The following is a 23,524-nucleotide window of genomic DNA, read 5'->3' as shown; positions in this document are numbered from 1 at the left end:
GGCCATGGGGCGGGCAGGGCCGGGGCGAGGCGGCGCCTGGGGCTCGGCGCCGGGCAGGGCTGGGGCGCAGCGCGGCCGCCGCCTCCCGCCGCGGGGATGAGCGCCTCGGCGGCCACCGGCGTGTTCGTGCTCTCGCTCACCGCCATCCCCGTCACGTACCTCTTCAACTGCCTGGCGGCCACCGGCAGGTGAGGCGGGACGGGCCCGGCGGGGTGTTCGTAGCGGCGGCGCGGGGTGAGCGGGGTGAGCGGGGCGGCCTCGCCGCTGCCGGGTGCTGCCCGCGTCCTGTGACGGGAGCCGAGCCGGGATGCGGCGAGAGCGGCCCCGGGACCCGCTCGCTGCCGGTGGCCATCCCCGGAGCGTGTCCCGTGTCCCACGTCCCGCGTCCCGTGTCCCGTGTCCCGTGTCCCGCGTCCCGTGTCCCGCGTCCCGTGTCCCGTGTCCCGCGTCCCGCGTCCCGTGTCCCGGGCCGGCCCCGTGCCCCGCGGGGCAGCGCCCGCTCCCACCGGGACCGCGGCGTCCCCCCGGACATTGGCCACCAAAACCCAATTCTGCTTCAAGGCGAGCGGGAGAAGCCGCCAGCCCCGGAGCGCTCCCGAGCCGGGGCTGCCCGCGGCACCCGCAGCCGGCGCGCCTCGCTGGGAATGACCCCGCGCCCTCGCCCTGCCAAAAACCGGGATCCCGGGACAAACCGCAGGTCTGGAAAAGGAAAACCTCTCCTCATGGCAAAACCCGCTTCGCTTAAAGGTCTGCGTGATATTTTGTGATCCCACAGCCCGGGGTGTTTTGCAACTTTACTGCACAAATATTTGCTTCTTGTTTTTTGCTGCATCTGTTCCTTCCCCATTTTCTTCCTTCTGGCCCATAACTGAAATTTTGTTTCTCATTGCTAGAGTAATGTCAAATAACACATGGTGACTTACTTGATTAACTGCCAATATTTATTTCAAATTGATAGACTGCAGTGAAAAGTCACTGCAATATTAACAGCTGTAATGGTATGAAGAAATTCATCACTGGGAAAACAGACTAGCAGAAGATTCAAAGCATAAAATAAATCAACAAGCTAGTACTGCTCATCCTGACTTAGAAAGTATGTGTGTATATTTTCTGAAATATTTGGTCTTGCAAATTCTTTGCAATAATTTTAAGTCAAGTTTCACTAAGGTTGATATTCTCATAATATAATTTATTCATACACAACTTGTTTTCTCGATACAGGGTGGTACTATGGATAGAATGATGTACCAGATAGTTTTAGCTTATGCTTATGGACTTTACCTAATTTTCCTGTTCATTTTTTTCTCTTGCACAAGTGAAGACTGAGGAGGAGAATCTTACCTTAAAGAGAGCTAAAGATAATCTACACCCTTAGATCTATGGAACAATTTTAAACTGATTTTCCTAGCTTGCATTTTCTTGGGCAAGGAGACAAATTTGCTTTGTGACAGATATTTTTTGTGCCTTATGCCACTCCCACTGTCCATGCAGTAACATTACAGCTCCATCTCCAGGGAAAAGTTCCTTTTGCCTGAGCCCACCTGCGCTGGTCACTGAACCTGCTCAAGTGGTCCTGCCCTGTAGGGCCAGAGAGCTCTCTGGTAGCACTTCCATGACTCAACATTAGCCCAGGTCCATCAGAGGTGCCAACACTGCTACTCCTATTCCACGGGACTGATGTGATTTATTTTTGAATTTGTAATCTCCTGAGTAGATAATTTATTACTGAGGTTAGATAAAATGTCCCAAATGATCCTTTTTGGCCTTGAAATCTCTGTGGGTTTGATCCTCATCTTTCCCTTTAATTTTCCCATAGTTTCTGTTTATTTTAGTATGAAAACTGATTTTAGTCAGACAAATCTAGATTTATGGATGTGTTGTTTATCTAGTTATTTTCATATTTTCTTTTTTTAGCTGATCACACATGCAAAAAGAGGCACATAAATTCTGCAAAACCATAGGATGAATACTATGGCAGACTATGCAACGAACTTTAAAATCTGTATTTTGAATTATTAAAAGTTACTTTATGAGTATGTGTATTTGAGGACAGCTGGCTGACAAAGCAAAATTCGATCTGTTTTTCTTTTAAATTCCTTTTTTTTTTTCCTTTTTTACCATACTGTTGCAGTTCCTGGGTGATCGTTGCAGTTGGATTGCTGGTTCTGGTTCTCATTGCTCTGTCAGCTCGTGTTCTTGTCAAGAGGAAGCCACCCAAGGACCCCCTGTTCTATGGTATGTGTGCTAAGGCTGAGTGGCCTGGCTCACCCATGGCTTTGCTCTGGGCTGCTGTGGCTCCTGCACTTTGCCTTGCTCACCTGCAAAAATGACAAATCATGATTTCCTCTCTGCTCCTTTTTGCTGTCCTTCCACCTTTCCTTTCACAGCCAAGGCTGTAAACTCCATGTGCCCAAGATTTTTGAAAGGCTTTCTGCAGACACTGAGCTTCCATGGATGCTGTGCCTGCAGCTCCACAGAATTTCACATTCCTCAGAAAAGCTTCCTGAGAGCTGTGTTAACCAACCACTAATTAAAAAATCCTGAGCTAATGGGAAAGTCATATTGTGTGCTGAATATCTGTGACCTCAAAGTTGACACATCCAGTTCAATAGATCTCTGCCTGATAATTTAGTGGACTGTGAAGCAACTGTGTGATTCCAAGTATTTATTAATTTAATTTTTTTCCCTTTTTCCTATTACAGTTTATGCTGTATTTGCCTTTACCAGTGTAGTGAATCTAATAATTGGACTGGAACAGGATGGAATTATTGATGGATTCATGACTCATTACTTGAGAGAGGTAAATAGTAGTTTGGCTTACAAATGTAAATAAAATCTTCAGTATAAATAACTTGGTGTAGTACTTGTCACAGAAAAATAGCCACTCACACATTCAAAACAGTCTTCTTGAATTTTGTAGTTGACCTGCCTTGTTATTGTTATGGATAAAACCTTCACTGACTTGCAACCTACTGACTCATTTGGCAGAAATAATGTAGCTTTCAAGCTCCATTGTTGTTACAGTTAACTTCAGGAACCCTGTTCTGAGTTAACTTCTGTGGGAATTGAAGGGCCTGCACATGACTGCAGAAAACCACAGAAAGCTCTCAGGAGTGGATGAGTTACCACACCAAAATGTGTTACCAAGAAGAAAACAAAATTGCTCCTTTATTTTTGCCTAATCACTTGACCAGTAGGAATTAAAGTAGAGTTAAAAAATGATGATGCCAGATACCTAGTCAGCAGAATCTGCTGGCTGCTGAATATCAACATCCACCAAAAATAGCTCAGTAAGAGCTTGACAGGAAAGTCACTGAAGTCATTGAAAAGATTCCATGAACTTAAGTGTGAAATGTGTTGGACCCTACAAGGTTAAATGTTGACATCCATATATTCAGTACTGCTGTAGATCTCTAGGCTGCTAAATATATCTGTGTTTATTGTATGCTAAATCTATCTTTATTTTGTAGCTTTTTACCACTAAAATATGGAAAAGTCATATTTTCATAATGTAGCAGAGTAAAGCTGACAGTCACACACAGGAGTTTCCATCTTGCACCCTTTATTGCAGATGTGGAACTCCTTCAGTTCTGCCTGATCCTGCCTGGGTCAGCTCTGTGCTGGGAAATGTGCATTGTCAGTCAGAGGCTGAGATGTGGAGATTGTCAGTCAGAGGCTGAAATGTGGATTGTCAGTCAGAGGCTGAAATGTGCATTGTCAGTCAGAGGCTGAGATGTGGAGATTGTCAGTCAGAGGCTGAAATGTGGATTGTCAGTCAGAGGCTGAAATGTGCATTGTCAGTCAGAGGCTGGGATGTGCATTGTCAGTCAGAGGCTGAGGTGTGCATTGTCAGTCAGAGGCTGAGGTGTGGAGATTGTCAGTCAGAGGCTGGGATGTGCATTGTCAGTCAGAGGCTGGGATGTGCATTGTCAGTCAGAGGCTGGGATGTGCATTGTCAGTCAGAGGCTGAAATGTGCATTGTCAGTCAGAGGCTGGGATGTGGAGATTGTCAGTCAGAGGCTGGGATGTGCATTGTCAGTCAGAGGCTGGGATGTGCATTGTCAGTCAGAGGCTGGGATGTGGAGATTGTCAGTCAGAGGCTGAGGTGTGCATTGTCAGTCAGAGGCTGGGATGTGCATTGTCAGTCAGAGGCTGGGATGTGCATTGTCAGTCAGAGGCTGAGGTGTGCATTGTCAGTCAGAGGCTGAGGTGTGCATTGTCAGTCAGAGGCTGAGGTGTGCATTGTCAGTCAGACACTGTACCACTGCTTGAAGGAGCATTGGTTCCTGCTCTGAACTCGTTTCCTGCTGTCCTTTCTGAGTTGTTTCTCTTGCTCTGAGCTCTGTGTGTTCTCCCTGCCCCGTTCCAGGGGGAGCCCTACCTGAACACCGCCTACGGCCACGTCATCTGCTACTGGGACGGCTCGGCGCACTACCTGATGTACCTGCTGATGGTGGCAGCCATTGCCTGGGAGTGAGTCTGGCCTGGCTATGCTCACCTGCCTTGCATTCTCACATCATCTACAAAGGCCTTTCTTTCCCATGCAGTATTTAGATTTTTGTTTTGGGGTGGTTTTGTGTTGTAGGCCGAAGCAATGCTGTTGAAATTTCATTACTTTTAAGGGTTCTGCCCTTGCCAAGTTACCCTTCCTCTCAGCTGACTAAGCCCAGAAAATGCATGGAGATGCATCCTGCCTTCACCCTGCAGCAGACTGTAGCACATGGCTTTGTGTTAGCTAAAAGCTGAAAGAGGATGTGCATTAAAAGCATGTGTGAAAAAAAAAATTGTTTTTCAAATAAAAAATTTATTATAGCAATAATGTATTGCTTAGCACCATGATGATCTCTCGTCCCTGTTACAGAGTGACATGAAGATTAAGGGAAAAAGAGGTTATTTCTAGAGATTCTTATGCTTCTTGCTGTTGAATAAAAAGTTTCAGGGAATAAGCACTTAAATTCCAGAAACAAATGTACCTGCTGGTAACAGTAGCATTAACAGCATGAAATTAATTATTAATTGTCTTATAGTTTTGTACAGCCTGTGATGTGCAAACTCGTGCAGTCAGCCTTCAGAGGAGTGACACAACAGCAAATAACTGAGTATGCCCAGAGCCTGTGCTGTCCCTGTGATAACCTTGTCCCACACCAATGCAGGATCTCTCCGTGACCCCTCTCAGAGGCAACAATCCACTCTTGACTTGTGGTACAGGTTTTAAAAGCCTCCACTTGGTAAAACACAACCCCAGAAATTACTGTAGTATTTAGGGTAGGGAATTTTTAGAAACAGTTCAATAATTATGTCTTGTTTCTTTTTTTTAACAGACAAAGCTATAGAACCATTGGTCTCTACTGGCTGGGTTCCATTATCATGAGCATCATTGTCTTTATGCCTGGAAATATTGTGGGTAAGGAAGTAATTTATATGACCAGCTTTTTCCTGTGAAACATTTTCTAAATTCAGCATTGTGCTATCTATATTTTAGTGCAGTGTCGGTTCATTTCTGTATTAATATGAAAGAGGCATTTTAGGAATATCAGTAAAGAGATACAAGATATTCTAAAATTTAAATATGAGGAAGAAAAGATGGAGACTGGGAAAAAAAACCCCTTTAAATTTACTTGGCTTTCAAGAAGAAAAAAGAAAGTATTGTGTTTTGATATATCTCTTAGGTTTTCATCTAAACCAGGTTTAAGTAATGAGACAATAACATCTCTTAGTGTCATAAAAATATAAATCTTACTTTGCATAAAATTTCCAATTAGCTTAGGAGTCTGACTTTCCAACAGCTTGCAAATCACCTTTAAAAGTCAAATCTGGAAGTTATTCTGTTTTCAAACTAAATTTAACATTCCTAGATTTCTAACATAAATTGTGTTGTTAGAGATCAGGATTGCAGTAAAAATATTGACATCAGTGTTAATGGCAGGTGATCCATCAAGGGTGAAAAACCTTTCTCAAGAAAAGATTTCCTTTTTAGCTAAGCTTAAACAGTTGCAAAGTTGACAAATGCTCAGCTAAGAAAAATGTTGATGTGTCCAAATCCTGCAGTCAGCTTTAGGGAAGGTCACTTTGGTGCTGCTTTTCATGCCAGAGGAGGAATATTCATGGTGCAGGCTGGGGCCAGCCCAGCTCCCTCCCTCCTGTGAAGATAGATCACCAGAGAGAAAAGCAGGTTTAGTGGGACTGGCCCTTCCTCTCTCCTCTTGTAAAGCCTCTCAAGAGCATGCCTGCCACTTTCCTTTCTGGCACACAGAACAGCCAATGTCAAAGACACATTTCCCTGATTTACCTGAGGCTTAGGAGAGCTCTCTGAATGTTTTGTCCTCAGTACGGGCCTGTGGGAGAAATCTGCCCTTTGGAAAACAAATGCAGCATCAGATCTTTCAAAATTGATACATTTTATCCCCCATTTTAAAATGAACGAGGTCTCTATTTGAAGCAGGTTCCATTGAGGGGTTTGAAAGCTGTGCCATCCTATACCCAATGCAGTGACAGATGTGGCTTCCTGTCTTCTCAAAAAGTCCCTAATTCAGAAATGGCTTCCTGTCTCAAAGGCTCTTTTTTTACCTCTGCTTTTTTTACCTCTCTGCTTCTGTTGAGGATGTGATTTTCAAGAGGATTTGTATGTTAACATTTCTAATGTTTTATGTTGGTTTACATTACCATAGTTGCTTCAGGTTTGATGTTACATAGCATAATTTTTAATTCTTCTGCAACAGAGCTTTCAAATTCTCATAACTCTTGTAATAATTTTTCAACAGGCAAATATGGAGCAAAAGTGTGTCCTGCTATTTTCCTAAGTATACCATATATCTGCCTGCCCATATGGGCTGGGTTCAGGATTTATAACCAACCTTCAGTGGCTCACGACACTCCAGTCAAGGTAATCCTGTTGTATCTCAGTGCTGGCTCCTCTTAGGGCTGCTGAAACAAGCTGCCTGTTTCTGGTGGGTTTTATAGGTCCCTGGTGAGCATGGAATGTGCTGTGACTGCTCACTCTCATGACAATTCCTGTCTGGCTCTGAAGACTGCAAAAATATCTATACTGCAGGATAGTTCATTATGGCGGAATAAAGAAAAAGCAAAAGAATCTCATGTCTGGAGTAAAGAACCCATTCATAGGTGTAATTGTATTCCTAACCTCTACCTATTCAATTGCACTCCCCATCAGTTGTAAGCAATATAATCAATTAATATTTTTGCATCACAGGAGCTCCTTAGGCTCAGTCAGGTTCATTCTGTCCCTGCAAACAGGGACAGAGGTGGAGCAGTGGTGGCTGCTCAGAGCCAGCAGGCAGCAGAGTGGCACAGACAGAGTGACAGCAGGACAGACCTGCCCAGAGAGGTGGGAAACACAGCAGCCAGCCAGCCAGCCCTTCTTCAGGAGGAGAGAGAAGCACAGAGGGATGCTCATCTCTCCTCAGGGCAGGAGAACACCTACAGAATCACAAATTTTAGGGCAAATCCCTATGGAAGGCAGATTGGAGGAATCTTCATGTGCTAAACCTCCTGCTCTCCTGCACAGGCTCACAGGAGCCACCTGCCCCATCCCAAAGCCATTTGAGCTGATTCATTTGAAGGTGATTCATTTCTGGCCTCTATTCCTGGCCAGAAGCACCTTCTTTAGACTCATCAAATGTAGTTAAAGGTAGTGATGGCAATCTTCACTGCACACATCAGTGAGAGCAGCCTTTGTGTGGAGCATGGATGAAGATTTGTTTTCCTGGTATTAAGAATACTACAAAAATAGACATTATAGAAAATATGTGATGGACTGATTGCTTGCTGAAATACAGCCATGTCTCCTGGGCTTACCAGGAGATAAACTGCTTACCTAGGTTTGATATTTTAATTTAGTATATATTTCAGAGAAACTTAGATTTAATATTCTATTTCAAAAAGAGAGTTCAGGAAAAGCTGGTGACCTGAAAATGTAACATTGCACTTCTTTGTGAATCCTTTCTTGGAAACATAAACTTCCCTGCCAAGAAGGTCATAGAAAAAGCCTTGATTCCTTTCACTGGGACCTCATAGCCCACCTTAGCTGTTTGTTTTTCAGAAGTTGTATTTAGTCTTCACAGGTAAATTATGCTCCATATCTGAGCACGCCTTTAAATCTTAACGTGACTACTCATGAATTTTTCATGCAACTCTTTCAGTCCCAAATTAAGAATTATTTCCAGGAAATAATTGTGTTTAATGTTACTAATCAGTGAGATAATCATTGTAAGTCCTGAACATATCAGTAGATCATTTGGAATTAACTGTACAATTTAACTTTTTTAAACTATAATTATTCAGAGTTGGCATTAAAAGATTTAGGAAGAAAATGTAGCAATGGTTTTAAACATGCTGTTATTAGTATATAGGAAAATACTTACATGAAAATAACAGAAGCAAAGTGTATCCTGTTGGCCAAGGTATAAATTGCTATAATATTATTACAAACCTGTTAGTTAAAAAATAATCACTGTGGGGGTAGAGGAAAGGTATTCAAGTTTTGGTTGCTTTCTAATAGAGGGGTTCAGAGGAGTGGAATGGAGCTGTGCCCTCATTTGGAATCAAGCCCAGCTCTGCTGCAGTCTTTGCAAAGCCCAACAGATTTATCTGCAAGTATGTCAGCTCAGAAAAGTTTAATGGAATTGAAATATCTTTAACAGAATTAATGCACAAATTCAGATTTATACATGAATTCTGAAGGGACTGACTTTTACAGAAGCACACAAGATTATTCCAATTCCCTAAAAGTGATGACATGAGATGCCTCTCAGAAGTTATGGAAAACAGCTTTTTCCTGGAAGTGAGAGGAATTGCAAAGCATGCCTGGCCACTTCCTTGCTGCACAAACAAACCCCTGGGGCTGCAGGGATCTGTGCAGAGTTCAAAGTTGTTTGCAGAGCATGGGGAACCCGTGGCAGGCCAGCTCTGCTTGGCCATGCTCTTTGCATGTAATTCAGTTTATCAGGGGGCATGGGCTTGGCTAGGTTAAAGAAAGGTAAGGAAAAACTACTCTTCAGTGGTCAGCAAAGTGCAACCTGTCTTTCAAATTCTTGCTTCTGCTTTTTCTCCTTTTTTTTAAGCTTTGCATTTTCATTTTGTTTGCATGCATGCATAAACAAAAAAAGTGTGAGTTTTCTGTACCCTGGCAATTTCACAAACTAGTACTGCACCAAAGGTTGCTTCCACTTACAGTGGCTTTATCTCAAACCCTCTAAGCACAAAGTTCTATTGTGGCTTTGTGATTACAGTGAATACTCACATCCATTTAATATTTAAAGAGGAATATTGAAATATTTGAAAAGAGATTATATATATATATATCTATAAGCTTCATACATAGTCCAAAAGGGAATGAAAATATATCAGCTTTCCATTATCCTAGGTAGTCTACAATTGAGAATTATTTGTAACTCAGCCATAAGTGACCTTTTTCTTTCATAGCAAGAAATATTTGAATATAGGCATCCTTTGCAGGTAATATTAAAAATACTCCTACACCAGTACTCTGAATACTGTGAAGTGACACCATACTGCCAAAACCTGTTACTTGTGTTAGAAAATCAAACAAAGGTGTCACTTTTTTTTTTTTTTCTGAAAAAGATCCTTTAAAAGAAAATCAGAGAAAAAATTGTTACGAAAGGGATGGTTTATGTTTGCCACAGCCTTATTTTTGTTAATCTGTAATCCAGATCTTGTAGTATTTACTCAGAAATTGTGCTTGCAAGATTGTTTCTCCTGCTTCAATAACTTTATTGTGAGTATCTTGATCCTGTGTGCTTTTAACTGTGCCCCTGCATCCTAATTTCTGTTTTGCACTTTGGAGACAATTCCACAAGTGTATAACAGGAAGGAAATCAGGTTTTTCTTTTGCTGCCTGCATGCCAACAAGCGGCCAATAAAAAGGAAGAGGAAATGAGTAACACATATACACAGGGAAGTTTTCCCTCTGAACTACACAAAGATACTCTGATGTGTTTATAATTTTGTCTGTGACTCCACAGTGCAGAGAGTGTAGCTCAAATGATTTCCATGGAGGTTTTACTGTGTAGGCAAAGAGATGCCTTTGGTTGCCCCAAGCCGCCTTCCCCATGAGACATGGAAATGCAGGATGTGATCCCTCCCCTCTGTCCCTGCAGCAGGGAGATTCCTGTGCTGAGCAAAGGAGGCACAAGACCAGAGCCAGGCTTGGAGGTGCCTCAGTGGCACCCCAGGAATTCCCAGGGTTCAGTGACAGAAGAGGAAGGGTTTCCTCATACTCCATACACACAGGTTTCATTCTCTGTTTCTGCACTGCACACTGACATACAGTATTTGCTCACTGAACTCAGCAGAGGACTCAACCAGCCACAGAAAAGCTTTTATTTGATGCTAGTGATAGTCCATTAGTTTTAATAATGTCACAAGCTGCTGAAAACCAGCATTCAATAATGAGATGGATCCAGTCCTTTTACAAAGCATACTAGATTGAACTTCAAATGTCTGAGACAAACCTACATTTCCAAGGCTTTTCTACATGGGGACATTCAGGAAAACAAATTATTTCCAATTACAAAAAGACAATTCTGAAGAAGTTATGCTGCTTTAAAGCCTTAGGTGATTGCAGAGTTAGTGTTCATTTGATTTAGGTTGCTTGAAATGACACTAATCTGTATTGACATGGCTTCAGTTGGATCCATTCATTTCTAGAGTTTATTCAGGTGAATTTTCCTCACTACATGCTATAAAGTCTGGAGCTGCCTTTTTGAAATCTTTCTGTCTCTGAAATGAGTGCACAGATGTGGTGTTCCAGCCCTCCTCCCTCTCTGCAGTGGCTCACACCCTGGAGTGCCATGCAGCAGGAGGTGCCCACCAGCCCTGGTCTGTGTTGCAGGTGGTTCAGGAGGTGCAGAAGAAGGGACTCCTAAGACGACCAATAGATTTAATGTTAGCTGCATACCTCATTCTGGCCACGGGCTTTTGCATATTCAGGGGCATGGTAAGTTGAATATATTTTAATAATTTAAGCCAATTTTCAGTCGAACTTCTAAATTTGAGTCTGTATGAAAAAGCACTTACATTGTGGTCAGGGGAAAACCTGTAACATTTGGGTTCAAACAGGCCTCAGATATAAAAGGATAAATTATATATGATAACTATTGGTGCTTTGCTTCTCCATTTTGTGCTGTGTGCAGCATGTGTTTTCAAAAGGAAGTGCACAACCACCAGAGTAAATAGCACCCCAAGAGGAAATCAACATGACCTAAAACTGTTTTCATTGGTCTGTTGTTCCATTTATGGCCCAGAACATGGAGACAAAGCAACTAAAGTAATTCTGTATTCATGTTTTTCTAAGCAGTAATGCATATTTAAAATTATATACAAAACCAAGTTAGCTCACACTGCATGAGACAGAGGAGAACATTTCCACCTAAAATGAAAAAAAAAAGATCCATGTTGTGAACAACACACATTGTTTCTACTTACCAAGAGACAATTTTTAAAAATTGTTGCTCTCTAAGCATAGTTGATTGAATCAAAATTTCTGAGGGAAGGAAGCAGAACTGAAAATGCCTTCAGGAGTAAATCCAGTCATAGTTAAATCTATTCCCTTGTCAGCTCTAATGCATTTTCTGTCTTAAGCAAAATGAAACTTGTGTATCATTCAGTGAGCACAGCTCAAATGTTTGGGCATCTCAGATAACTGCCTGCTTGCTTGATTTGTAGATTTGATCCTTTCTAGAATAGTTCAAGTAGGAGGTGATGATAAATACCCAGCAACATTTTATTTACCTAGAGCAGATTGTCCTTTTGTAGTTGTGCTGCTCACATTCCTCTCTCACCTCCTGTTTCTCTTAAAATTTGCCTCTTGGAAACATTTTTTTTCCAGTTTGTCAGACTGCTTTATTTCCTATAGATCATGTTACTTCAGAGCAACACTGATACAGGTTAAATCAGCTGGTTTACCTGTAATTTCATTTGTGGAAAATATTGGTCTCATGGTCTTACTTGGTTCTGCAGTCCCACTTTGTTTCTCAAGGAATTTTTTTTTTATTTTATTTTGAGACTGTGGTAATTTCCTTATAGATTTCCCTCACCAAGCAGGAATTGCTTACTGGCCTTGATTGTACATACAGAGATCAACTGAACATCTCTGTGTAAGGTGCAGGAACCATAATTTTGTGCAGAAGTTCATAAAACACAATCCATTGTAGTCCACTCAGACCTGCTTCTTGGATGCCCATGTTGGAAAAGAACAGGGAGGAATATGGACTGTAAAGTTTTGCACTGCTCCCTCAGAGTCACACAACAAATGCACCTGAAATTGAGCTGTGCAGAACTTCCTGTTCAGCCCTGTAGCTCAGGCATTAATGATGCCACAGACAAGCCCAGGGACAGCTGCTCACATGCATTGCTAGCTCAGTTTAGAGCAGAACTTTTTGTAGTAGCTTTAAGGCCTACCACAAAAAGTGCAATTTTTGCAATTTATCCATGTTTATTTGGAATTTTGTATTCCTATAAGAATGTACAATCCAATAACCCCTCCTTTACTACTCTCAAAAATTATTACTTTAAGTAACACCTATCTCATGCATTGCTCTGCACTGCTGCCTTGTCCCAGTGCAGCTCTTTTCTTGGACTACATCCATAGCTTGCTATCCTAAAACTGGAGGTTCATCCTGAAGTTTCCAGGATTCTAATTACTCTTAGAGCAATTTTCCATTGGAAAGTTCATTTGGTGGGATCAAAGGCTATTTATCAGAGCAAATCAATAGCAATTATACTTTTACAACAGCACAGCCAAATGGCTAAATTCTCTCCCAGTCAAAATCTTCAAAGCAGGCTGCCAGCACTTCCTCACAAACCCACTGAGCAGGAGCTGAGAGGAGGCTGCATTTCCCCTTTCATTTGGTGATCACATGGATCACCTTTGCAAGCTCTGTGCTGCAGACCACGAGCACACCCCTAGGGCTGGTAACACCAGGTTGGTTGGTTCAGAACAAATTGATCACAGGAAGTTGTAAAACCTCTTGTCAGATTGCCCTGGACTGCCCTGCAGAGCTGTGCCGCCTGTACATCCAGCTGCACGAGCCCTACATAAAGGATCCTGCTGCCTATCCCAAGCTCCAGGTAAAGCCCTGCCAGGGAGTGGGAAGGAGGGATCTGCAAACAAAGGTGAAGCCATCTCTGAAGGTTTCAGAGATGACAAGATCAATATGGGAATTACCATTCATGGCAAATTAAAGGGTATTTTCTAGTAGCATTTCTAGCTATTGTAGGATACCAGCTCCTCATTGTGATGAGCTTAACTTAGGTTCAAATTGGTTACACGGAGCTACACATCCAAATTACTCAGGGTTCTTTTAACATAGCCCATGAAACAGATCTGTGTGCTTTTAATGTTCATTTCCCTTCCTTAGAAAGGCAAAGTAGACTTTCATTCTGGAATTATGGAGCAAGAAGTGGTACAGTAAGACTAGATTCCTTAGGCTCACATTGCACTTCCATCCCCAGGGACACGCTCTTGAAAAAGGGCACTGCATACAGAAATCATTGTAGATGGGAGAGTGTTGTCCTTTAGTTCTGCAGAATTTGATGTTCACATTCTTTTGCAGGGGGGCAGGGCCCAAAGCAGTCAGAGGACACAGGGGTGAGGAAATGAGCAGAAAGCAAGTGTCAGTGCTGGATGAGTTCTTCCTGGGAAAGGGAGGGCATGGCATGGGAGTGCAGTGGGGCCTGACAAAGGCTCCCTTAAGGAGTTAAGCCAGGCCATGCTTTTTGGCATGGTCTCAGGATAGTAAGGGGCAGGAATAGGTGTCCTGGCTGAAGGGTGTGTGGATGGGGCAAGGAGACCACAGCCACCAATATCAGCAGAGACCCTCGGGTAGCTGGATCCAGTCCATAGCATCCAGGTGTGACAAAAAAGCCTGGGAATCACTGCTGCCAGAAGTGTAGTTTTGAGTAGTCTCAACTTCTCAGTGAGGAGCTTGCTGATTTTTAAATGCATCTCCCTCACACTGCAAAGGAACTGACATTTGTGTTTGGAATGCAGATGCTGGCATACATGTTCTACTCTGTGCCATACTATGTGATTGCTCTGTATGGCCTGCTGGTGCCTGGCTGCTCCTGGATGCCTGATCTGACCCTTATACATGCTGGAGGACTAGCTCAGGTATTTCTTTGCAAAATACTCACTTTTAAATTACATTATAATAAGTAGAGACCTATGGAATGAATAAGGGGCCCAGGGCTTATCTTCCCATGTAGGTTTTGTGCTGATGTAACCCAGATCACCTTTCAGGTCTGTAAAAACCCCTTAATTTAAGGGAGAGAATAATCAAACCTACTACTCTCTAATGACCACATTCTTGCTTTAGCAGACTCCTCTCCTTCTACTCAATGCTTTTACTGGGCTCATTTAAACCTTATTCAGCACCATGCACTCTTTAGCTGGCATCATGAAGGAAGCCCATCTTAACGCTGTGACAGTCAATTGTAAAAAAAAACCCAACAAAACCTAAACACAACACAACAGCACAATACCTTGTTTCCATAATATGTGTTGGTCAAGTAGGTAGTTTGAAATATATAAAGAGAAAGAGTATCTCCTTGTCACACAAAATGTACAGTATCAGTGGATGATGTTGGGAGAACTCAGGGAACCTCCTGGGCCACAAACCACAGTAACACTCAGAAGTGTTTGTGCTCCCAACAGCAGACAATGATCATTTTTCTTTTACTCATTCCATTCTGGTTCTCTTAAATAAACAACTGTAGTTAATTACTAAATGGGGCTGATGCTTATGAGAAGACTGACCAAAACAATTCAACAGGAACTAGTAAATGACTTATGACAGACAGATGAGCATTAAACAGATGAGACAGAGGAATAATTGGTTTTTCTGTAGATAGAAAATGAAATGTGTGTGCTCAGAACATCCAGACAACACAGAAAATAAGCACAATAATCCTGCCACAATAGTGACAACATGGGGACACAGCAACAACTGTAATTCAAATACCACTATCAGACAAACACAAACCAACACTTGGTTCCTCGGGTCTGAGATAATCATAGATACAAACTACAATCCACTTTAACTGCCCAATAAGAAGGGTGGAGTGGTGTTTTCTATTTGGGAGCAGTTATCACAGAGAATAGGACTTCTTTTTCCTTCTCTACCAGTTTATAGAGAGTCTTGAACTATCATGTGATATCAAAACAGAATCTGGCAAACATTAATGAGGAAATTTAGATGCTCAAAAGGTATCATAAATATTGTACAACTGTGTTTGGCCAAAATCTAATTAAAAAAAAAAGCCCAAGCTAGCTAAGTAGGCCAGGCTGTGTTGGGAACTTCCTCTACTGACAGATTACTCAGGTTCCATAAATTGCCCAGAAAATCAGGGAAAAAAGCACTCCTTCAAAGATTTTTTAACACAAGAAAAGGTAAATCAGAAGTCAGAGTGTACCAGCTATCACAACCTTGCAAACTTACCAGAAAGCTCAGCCTCTCAGTCTGGTTGGTTTGGGGTTTTTTTCCCCCTTTTATAGGTTTCCTGTAACAAACAATCACCTTTTTTTTTTTTTTTTTTTTTTTAACAGTCCTTTATATCTTTTGTACCTAAACTCGGTTGCTGAAGTCTAAAACCCCTCTGTAGTTCCTTGTGGTTCTGCCTCAGGATGTCCATTTACACATTAGACTAACACCCAACATTTCCCATTTCACTGTTTAAAGCTCGTCCTGGCACCAGCAAATGCTGTGGGTTGTCAGAAACTGATTAGAACTCTATTGCTGTCCTCTCTTCATATTTTATCTTGCTTCAAAAAACAGTTTTTGACATTTGGGAGGGTTTTTTTTGTCACTTTGACTTTAATGCACTGCAGGATGAACTTCAGTTATCCTACAAATGCACATGATTTAATTGATTTGACTTGGTAAACTGTGACCAACCTGGGATGTAAAATGCATGTGACAAAGAATTGAGAGCTCTTTCTTGATTATTTGGGTGCTTTGTCATTTTGAGGCAAAAACCACATTTACAGATTTGTCTACTGTTACCTTAAGTTCAAACACTTAATTGATAATTAAAACACATGTAGTTACCAAAACACACTTTGCTTCCTCTCACACCCAAGGCCCAATAAAGGTAAGTGTCTGATGGTGGAAGCAGTGGGCACTGCTCCTACAGATGGGGAACATGGAGATTTTAATTATTTTTATTTCTATCATTATGATGTACTTTTTACAAAAACAAATCACAAAATACCATGGATGCATCTAAACTAAGAACCTCCCAAGTGCCTACTAGCCTTTCACACAGACACACATGTACTGATTTTCAGAATTACAAATAACTCTCAGCTGGAATGACTCCATTACTAACATTCAGACTCCAAAACCAGTTGTGACCCAATAATTACTAGACTTTCTGAAGCTTCAGGAGGAGCTCTTTGAATTTCATATGAGTGAAGTACCAGGAGCTTTGATTATACAAAAGGGTTGGAACAGCCTCTGAAGTTAATGAAATTGGTATTTCCCTATGCAAGTGAGCCATGTGAGAAGGATGAAGAGCCACAGCCTTACTAGCCAAAAACAGTCTCACCAACTCTCTGCAGCCCATTTCTCTGTTTTCTCAAATGTAGAAAGCTTACCTCTACTCCCTCTTAGTGTTTTCCATAACCCTGCCTTTTTTGTGGCTACTTTCTGCATGCTTCTTGCCTACCAGAGACCCTAAACCCAAGAAATGTATTTTTCTAGGTTACTCCCTTTCTATTTGATGGCTTTGTTAGGCTCATGAGACCAGGTCCAAACCCTTCTAAAGTTACAGTCTTAGAGAGAAGGCACAGTGTGAAGAAGGACTCCTTTTTCTGGGTCCTTCTCTGTCCTTAACTACAGGGTAAAAAATACTTGAAATACTGCCTATGATTAGGCAACAAGGCAAAAATACTGTAAAAATTCCAAGTGCAGACTGCTTCATGGAGACAAGCAGGTCAGTGAGAAGCAGGCAGACCCAGGCTGCAGTGTCCAGCAGCTCCCACCTGCTGGGAGTGCCCGAGGAGCAGAGTGGCCAAGGCTTCAGGGGTGACAAAGGCTGCATGTTGGGCATGTAAGGCTACCTTAGAAGGATACCTGCAGCATCTCATCTGGTTGATTTCTCAGCCAAGGCTCAGGGGTTTGTTGGAGCCTCCAAATTCTCCACTTGGAGAGGGGATCAGTAACACAAAGCACCGAGGAATGATTTATTTGCTGAGAGACCCCAATGACAGTGAGGTAACACTGTAGGCTCAAGGTTTGTCTCACTGAGCACCAGCCTTACTGCACACAGGCACTGGCAGCTCAGAATTAGGGGTTTGGTCTGCCTGAAGGCAGAGCAGCACTGGGCCACTGGTGAGTGAGAGATCTGCTTTTAAGACATGTCCTCTGCTCCAAGTAAGAAAAAAAAAAAGAGGGGGAATAAAAAAAAAATAGTAGCAGCAGAGGACAGTCATGGAAGAGAAACACAGGAGATTAGAGACATAACACAATTTTCAAAGAGGCAAATCAAATAAATTAAAAAAAACAAAAAAGACTTTACAGACCTAAATATCCTTCTTGGTAATGAAAGAAGAAGCCATGTGTTACAGTGAAAAACAAGTCTAATAAACAATAACTTCATTATATGGTGCATCATTAACCACTAAAAAGCTTTGTAGGCTACAGACAGGACATCATGTTACTGCTTTTTGGTTTTACAACAATTAAAGCTCACTAATGTGCCACAACTCCTGTAAGAGACAAGACCACACAGTAAGGCTTAAATATTCAGGCATCTTGGAGGCTCTGGGAGTTCTGGGTCTCAGAAGCATCCCCTTACAGCTCCTTCTGACAAGGTTTACTGTGAATTGTGAGAAATTTACAATCAACTTACTCTGAAGCACAGCTGGCCACGCTCGCAGGCAGGCAGGCCTCACAATCCTCACAGAGAAGGAGCAGCTTTGCAGCTTCTTCACCCCAACAGGGCTCTAAAAATGCAGCCCAGAGGCTCTCAGTGCACCAGACAGCCCAAACCTCCTGCCTGCAGCCTGCTGGCAGCCGTCTGTCCATCTGTCTGTCTGTCTGCTGCCCTGTGCTATGAGGGGGCTTTGCTGCTGGGCTGCTCTGGCTGCCGGGGCTGAGGAGGCTCCCCCAGCAGGGCTTGCAGCGGGGATGGCAGCAGAGGGTGGCAGGAGGGGTGATGGCAGGGATGGCAGCAGGAGGGGTGGCAGCAGGGATTGCAGTGGGGATGGCAGCAGAGGGTGACAGCAGGAGGGGTGACAGCAGGGGTGGCTTCCGGCCCACCCAGGTGCCACAGGCAGGGCCTGCCTGGGCAGGTGAGAGCAAATGGGCTGCAAGAGACAGAGCGAGTTACCAGGCCGATATAAAAAGGCTGCTGACAATGTGCCCCTGAACATCTGTTTGCAGTGCAATAGCTGTTTACAGAAACATGCTAAGTGGCACTCTGCTGAAGTGTGTTTGTATTTGATTTCGTTGATTACTTTGTTTCCTGGCTCAGGTTTGCTCAATGAGCTCTCCCAATTCAGTGGAGGTGGTTGGAATCACCTGAAACCAATTTCTCTTTCTGTTTTGATGGATGGTCTCAGCCTAACCTTTTGCTGGGGTGGTGTATTGAAACACCTGCACTTCATTTCCCCTTCTACTCTGCTGTGACCAGAACCATGTTCTGTGTGAGGCCAAAGTGACTCCTGCTGAAGCCAGAACAGAGGATGTGATTTGGCCATAGTGTACTCCTCTGTGTTCCTAAAATCCTGGTGTCCCAGTGCTCTCCTTATGGTCAAATTGATGTTCATCTTCTCAGATCTCCTCACTGCTAGCTAACTAAATAGTAATTAAAAAATTGGACACACAATAGTTAATGTGAATGAGCAGTGGCTTGAAATAGCAGGTAACAGATGGAAACAAAAGACACCGACTATCCTGACACTTCTATCTTTAAATGTTTGTTTATGCTAAAAATATGCTTCAGGCCAGCAAGCCTGTCTGTGCCTATAACCTTCACTGTATGCTCAATTTATGCTTCAAACCAGCCCAAGCTTGAAACCCAAATATTGCAGACATTTTCTGAAATCATCAGGAGTTGCGGGATCAGAATCTGGAACAATCTGGATTTAAGATAAAGAAGGCCAAACCCAAAGCTGAACATAGGTTCCAAGACTCTCCTTTCTAACTTTACTCAGAGGGGGTGTCTGGCTGCCCCCATTGATGCCAAACTCCCAACAGCCCTCCCAGGCAGGTGGGTGAGAGCCCTTGCCCTGACTGGGCTCTGCAGGGATGTGCCCTTCAGTGGCCACTTTTCTGTGGACCCTCTAGCACAAACTATGACCCAGAAAGCCAGGGTGGAATCCTGTACCTGATGAAGCTATCAGTGCCACCATGTGCATTAAACAAACCTCTTACCATGCCACTGATGGTTCCAGTTATGCCTCATACACCAAGATATTAATGATTTTAGTTTAGACTGTATTTTTATACCACAGTGCAAAAGTATGATGGATAATTCTGGAATAAGAATAAGGGCTGGCTTGGAAAATGTCACTGAAGATGCAGACTTGCATGCAGATTATGCCATCTTTCCAAAAATATACATCAACTTTACCTTTTTTTAATATATGTGTTATATACACACCACAGGCTCAATTTTCCCATATTGGTGCTTCTCTTCATGCTCGAACTCCTTACATCTACAGAGTCCCTGAAGAAGCAAAAGAGTTTTTCCTGATATTGAACATAATGTATGGGATTCTTCCTCAGCTGTTCGCTTACAGGTGTGTCAACAAGCCAGAGTTTTTCATGAAACCAAAACAAGAAGAAAAACCAGAATAGCAGAACTGTTTCCAGCTCCTGTCCTTGGCTATGTATATAGTTGGGTTGGGATGTAACTGAAGTGCTCAGATGGAACCCAAATGAAGCGTGTAAGATGTGTAAAATTGCACAACTGTGTAGTCGCACGGGCTGCTCTGTTTATCCTACTGAAAAAGGGAAAATAAAGACAACTGCCTTTAGCACCACTTCTCAACATTGTGACTTTGCAGTGCATTGCCAGTTCCCACAGCTATTTTTAAGTAAGCTGCTTTGACAGTTTTAGAAATACTGCATGAAGTTAAATAATAATAATGATGTCAGTGTTTAGCCTCCGCACGCTGAAGAATAGCAGTGCTAGCAGTCCCTGCACAGAGCTACTGCACAACATGAAGGTCATTGTGAAGCATGAAAAATTAACATACATAACTCTGTCACATGCACATGTTTTATTTGTCAAAAAGTATGTCTTGTGGGTCGACCTTGTTAAAAATCCCAAGAAATCTTTTAAGAAGCAATCAACTCTTATGATAAGACTCCATATATGATAAGCAAATCATATAGTTTTGTTAATTCTCTTCAGGATTCACTTCTGCCAGGACTGCTCACCTGCTTGAAGCTGAGCAGGTGCTCAGCAGCACTTGTGGGCTGGGCACAGAGGGCTCTGAGCCTCTGAGCTCGTGTGTTCCAGAGAGGAGGGGTTTTGGCTGCGTCTCTGCAGCTTCTTTTGCTAATGCTGCTGGCTCAGAAACAAGCAGCAGCCAACACAACGACCTTGGTTTGGGCAGCTTACATTTCTATTTGCAATTACAGCTATTTCTATGCCTTCTATGTGTATTTATATTAAAAGCAGTACACCTAGTGCCTTTCTCACAGATGAAACTAGCTGATACGTTTTAACTGGAAACACTTTATTTGCGTTTGTTGACTTGGTGTTTGGATTGAAAGAATTTTAAGTCTAATCAGTAACAAGGAAGCAGCTGACATGCCTGTGTGCTGCACCCTGCACGAAGGGACCTTCAGAGCACTGAGAAATGCAGGCTGTAACATTTCCTGCTGAACACTGCCATGCAGATCCCAGCAGCAGTCAGAGGAGAGCCCCAGGTTTTACACCTCCAGCCAAAGGGGCAGGTCCAAAACAACCACAGCACACCTCAGGGAATGCTTGCTGGCACCCAGCATCCCTGGTGCAGCTCCTTAGGCTTTGGGACAGCTCCATCCCAGTGCCTCTTCCCAGGGAAACAAACCCAGCTGGGCTGTCACAGGACGTGCTGGCTCACAAACAGGTACTTGAGCCTCTGATGTTACTTCTGATGTCTGGAAAGAAACTTTGAATACATTCAAGGTGAATTTAATGACCTCCTGTTATCCAGAAAAGGCAAAGTACAGAAAAAATAAAGATCTCACCTGCACTTGTATCTATTATGGTCAACTCATGTTAACAGAATGTTTTGCTTTAATACTTGACTTACATTAATACCTCACATTATTACACGTATGAAGCCAAATATGACGCTAACTTAGTTGCTTACAACCTCAAACCTTACTCCCAATACACATTCCAATAAATTTATTCTGTAAAAACAATACATTTTTTTTGTTTCCTTTTTGTTTTGTTTTGGTGTTTTTTTGGTTTTTTTTTCCTTGTGGTTTTTTTTTTTAGTTTTTTACAGTAAACTCATCAACTACAAACCTTGAATACGCAAAAGATGTTCCAAGGACAAGCATAACAAGGATTGATAAAACCAGACTAAATATGTTTTCACAATAAAAGCTGGCATAAAAATAAATAAAAATCTCTATTATCACAATAGCAACAATAATGTACACAGAGTAATGGATTTGGAATGCTTACTTACTAGTCTAGTTCTATTTCCAAAAGGAAAAAAAAAAGCCAGAATGACAGCATCCTTTTTTAAGCCTTTCATTATTTAAAATTGATGTTTTGTTTTGGTTTCCCATAGGGCTGTATATCACAGTAAGCTTAAAAATGGAAAGCATCCAAATGAATGATTTCAAATTGTGTTGGCATTGGAAAAATCCTTGTATTAATCTAAAGAAACACAAAAAGACTTTCACTAACTCCACATATAGGAACTAAGTCAGATAGTGTACATTACATCATGGTTTGGAGAAGTATTAAGAGTATAACTAGCTAGGTACTTCTAATAAGGAAAGGTATTTTATTACATTATTGAACTTGGTGGTGATTTCAACTGAAGAAGAATTTTTCTTTCATGTTGTAAACTGATCAAAACCCAAGAGAGAATGGATCTAGGAAAATTTAAAATTATGTCTGTATGTGGAAGATTATTGTAGCATTGTATGAAGGGGACTCATTTCTAAGATTTAGTTGTGTTTAAAAAATGTTGATTTAGAATGATATAATTTGGAGTTATGCCTTTTCTGTCTTGAAAAGGAATCTGAAACATGTTCAAGTATGCGATATCTTCATAAACCTCAGCCACTGGAAAAGGGCAACTTCATGCAACCAAATAATATGAAAATCAAAAAGTAACCCTTAGAAAAAAGGGTAAAAATGTCATTTCTGCAAACACAACAGATAGGAATGTGAATAATGTGCATACAAACTGGGATGCTGTTGATGGTACTAATGAACAGATGTGGTGACTCATATCAAATCCAAGAATATTAGACAACCAAACATGTAACCTTCTTGTGTTTTCCCTTAATATTCAGCAGTCATTATGTTGGTTAAGTCTGAAAGAGAAAGAGAAAGAAATCACATTTAATGTAAGAAATAACATGCTGCATCAAACTTGATACAATTGATGTTATATTTCCACTTCTAAGTCACAGGTACAAGTAACCACCTGGTCTGTTCAAACTAATCTTTTTCTAGAGAAAACGGCTTTGTTACAACAACTGAACACATCACTACAAATATTAATGAGCACAGTTTAAAAGTAAACATTTAGGGCTGTATTCAGTAACATTGAATATATGTGGGTGGGTTTTTCCCTCAGTCACTCCATTACAAACCTTGTAGCACACTTCAGGCACAACCAGTTTTGCTTTTTTCCACTGCACAAAATCACTGATGGGCTTCATGCAGGAGCTCAGGCACTGCTGCATTCCTGGATGTCCAGCCACAAGAACACCCTCTTGTTCAGATACAGGAAAGCTTAGCAAGCATGAGCAAAGATAAACATTTTCATCACTAAGGGATCCAAGTGCTGCTTCTGAAAAGGAAACAGCTTGGCTCCAGTTCACTGTAAGGTGATGACAGAAGAGGAACTCCCACGGGTGAGTCAAGGTCAGCTCTTGCCTTCCCTGACATTAGTGGGATCAGGATCAGACTGTCCTCACATGATCACAGCAAGAGATACAAGTCTTGGTTTCCTCCAACTGAACAGAGATGGCAAAATTCACCTGGTGGCCCTGGGACAGGTTACATTAGCCAGCAACATGACAACATGCAGTGCACCATGACCACCCACCTCTGGGCAAGGCATCCCTTCTACAACACTACAACACCACCTTTCCTCTTCGGTCAGTGCAGCTCTCTCCTATGACAAGTGCTTTGTCAAGAGTAAAAATGGAAACCTGTGCTGTCTGTGTGGGAGGTCCTGGTACATCCTGGCTAAGGACACACAATCAGGGGTTATTATCAAGTGCTCAGGCTTACAGGAACTACCAGAGCCCTGACTCCCCCAAAAGGGGAAACCATGTGCTGCCCATGCAGC

General features: G+C 42.2%; 2 protein-coding genes across 3 annotated transcripts in view; one reads left to right on the top strand and one right to left on the bottom strand.

Annotated features, from left to right (window-relative positions):
• On the top strand, nucleotides 1-21,487 carry TM6SF1 (transmembrane 6 superfamily member 1). 2 transcript variants are annotated; one of them, XM_054641931.2, is made up of 10 exons: nucleotides 1-188; nucleotides 2,132-2,235; nucleotides 2,703-2,800; nucleotides 4,370-4,473; nucleotides 5,322-5,404; nucleotides 6,762-6,883; nucleotides 10,871-10,975; nucleotides 13,015-13,107; nucleotides 14,030-14,149; nucleotides 19,650-21,487. In XM_054641931.2, exons 1-10 carry the CDS (start codon nucleotides 97-99, stop codon nucleotides 19,839-19,841), a joined length of 1,113 nt encoding a protein of 370 aa, XP_054497906.1. In that variant the 5' UTR covers nucleotides 1-96; the 3' UTR covers nucleotides 19,842-21,487. The 2 variants fall into 2 exon arrangements, with proteins under 2 accessions (XP_054497906.1, XP_077041528.1); XM_077185413.1 differs by lacking the exon at nucleotides 1-188 and adding an exon at nucleotides 225-747.
• Nucleotides 21,153-23,524, bottom strand: part of HDGFL3 (HDGF like 3) — a 37,285-nt gene continuing 34,913 nt past the window's right edge. Inside the window, exon 6 of the mRNA XM_054641932.2 lies at nucleotides 21,153-22,538. Coding sequence (XP_054497907.1) covers nucleotides 22,533-22,538 — 6 coding nt within the window. The 3' untranslated portion in view covers nucleotides 21,153-22,532. The remainder of the gene's footprint in view (nucleotides 22,539-23,524) is intronic.

The sequence above is a fragment of the Agelaius phoeniceus genome, chromosome 13 (assembly GCF_051311805.1).
Source record: "Agelaius phoeniceus isolate bAgePho1 chromosome 13, bAgePho1.hap1, whole genome shotgun sequence".
Taxonomy (NCBI): domain Eukaryota; kingdom Metazoa; phylum Chordata; class Aves; order Passeriformes; family Icteridae; genus Agelaius; species Agelaius phoeniceus.
This window is presented reverse-complemented; position numbering and strand designations above follow the sequence as displayed.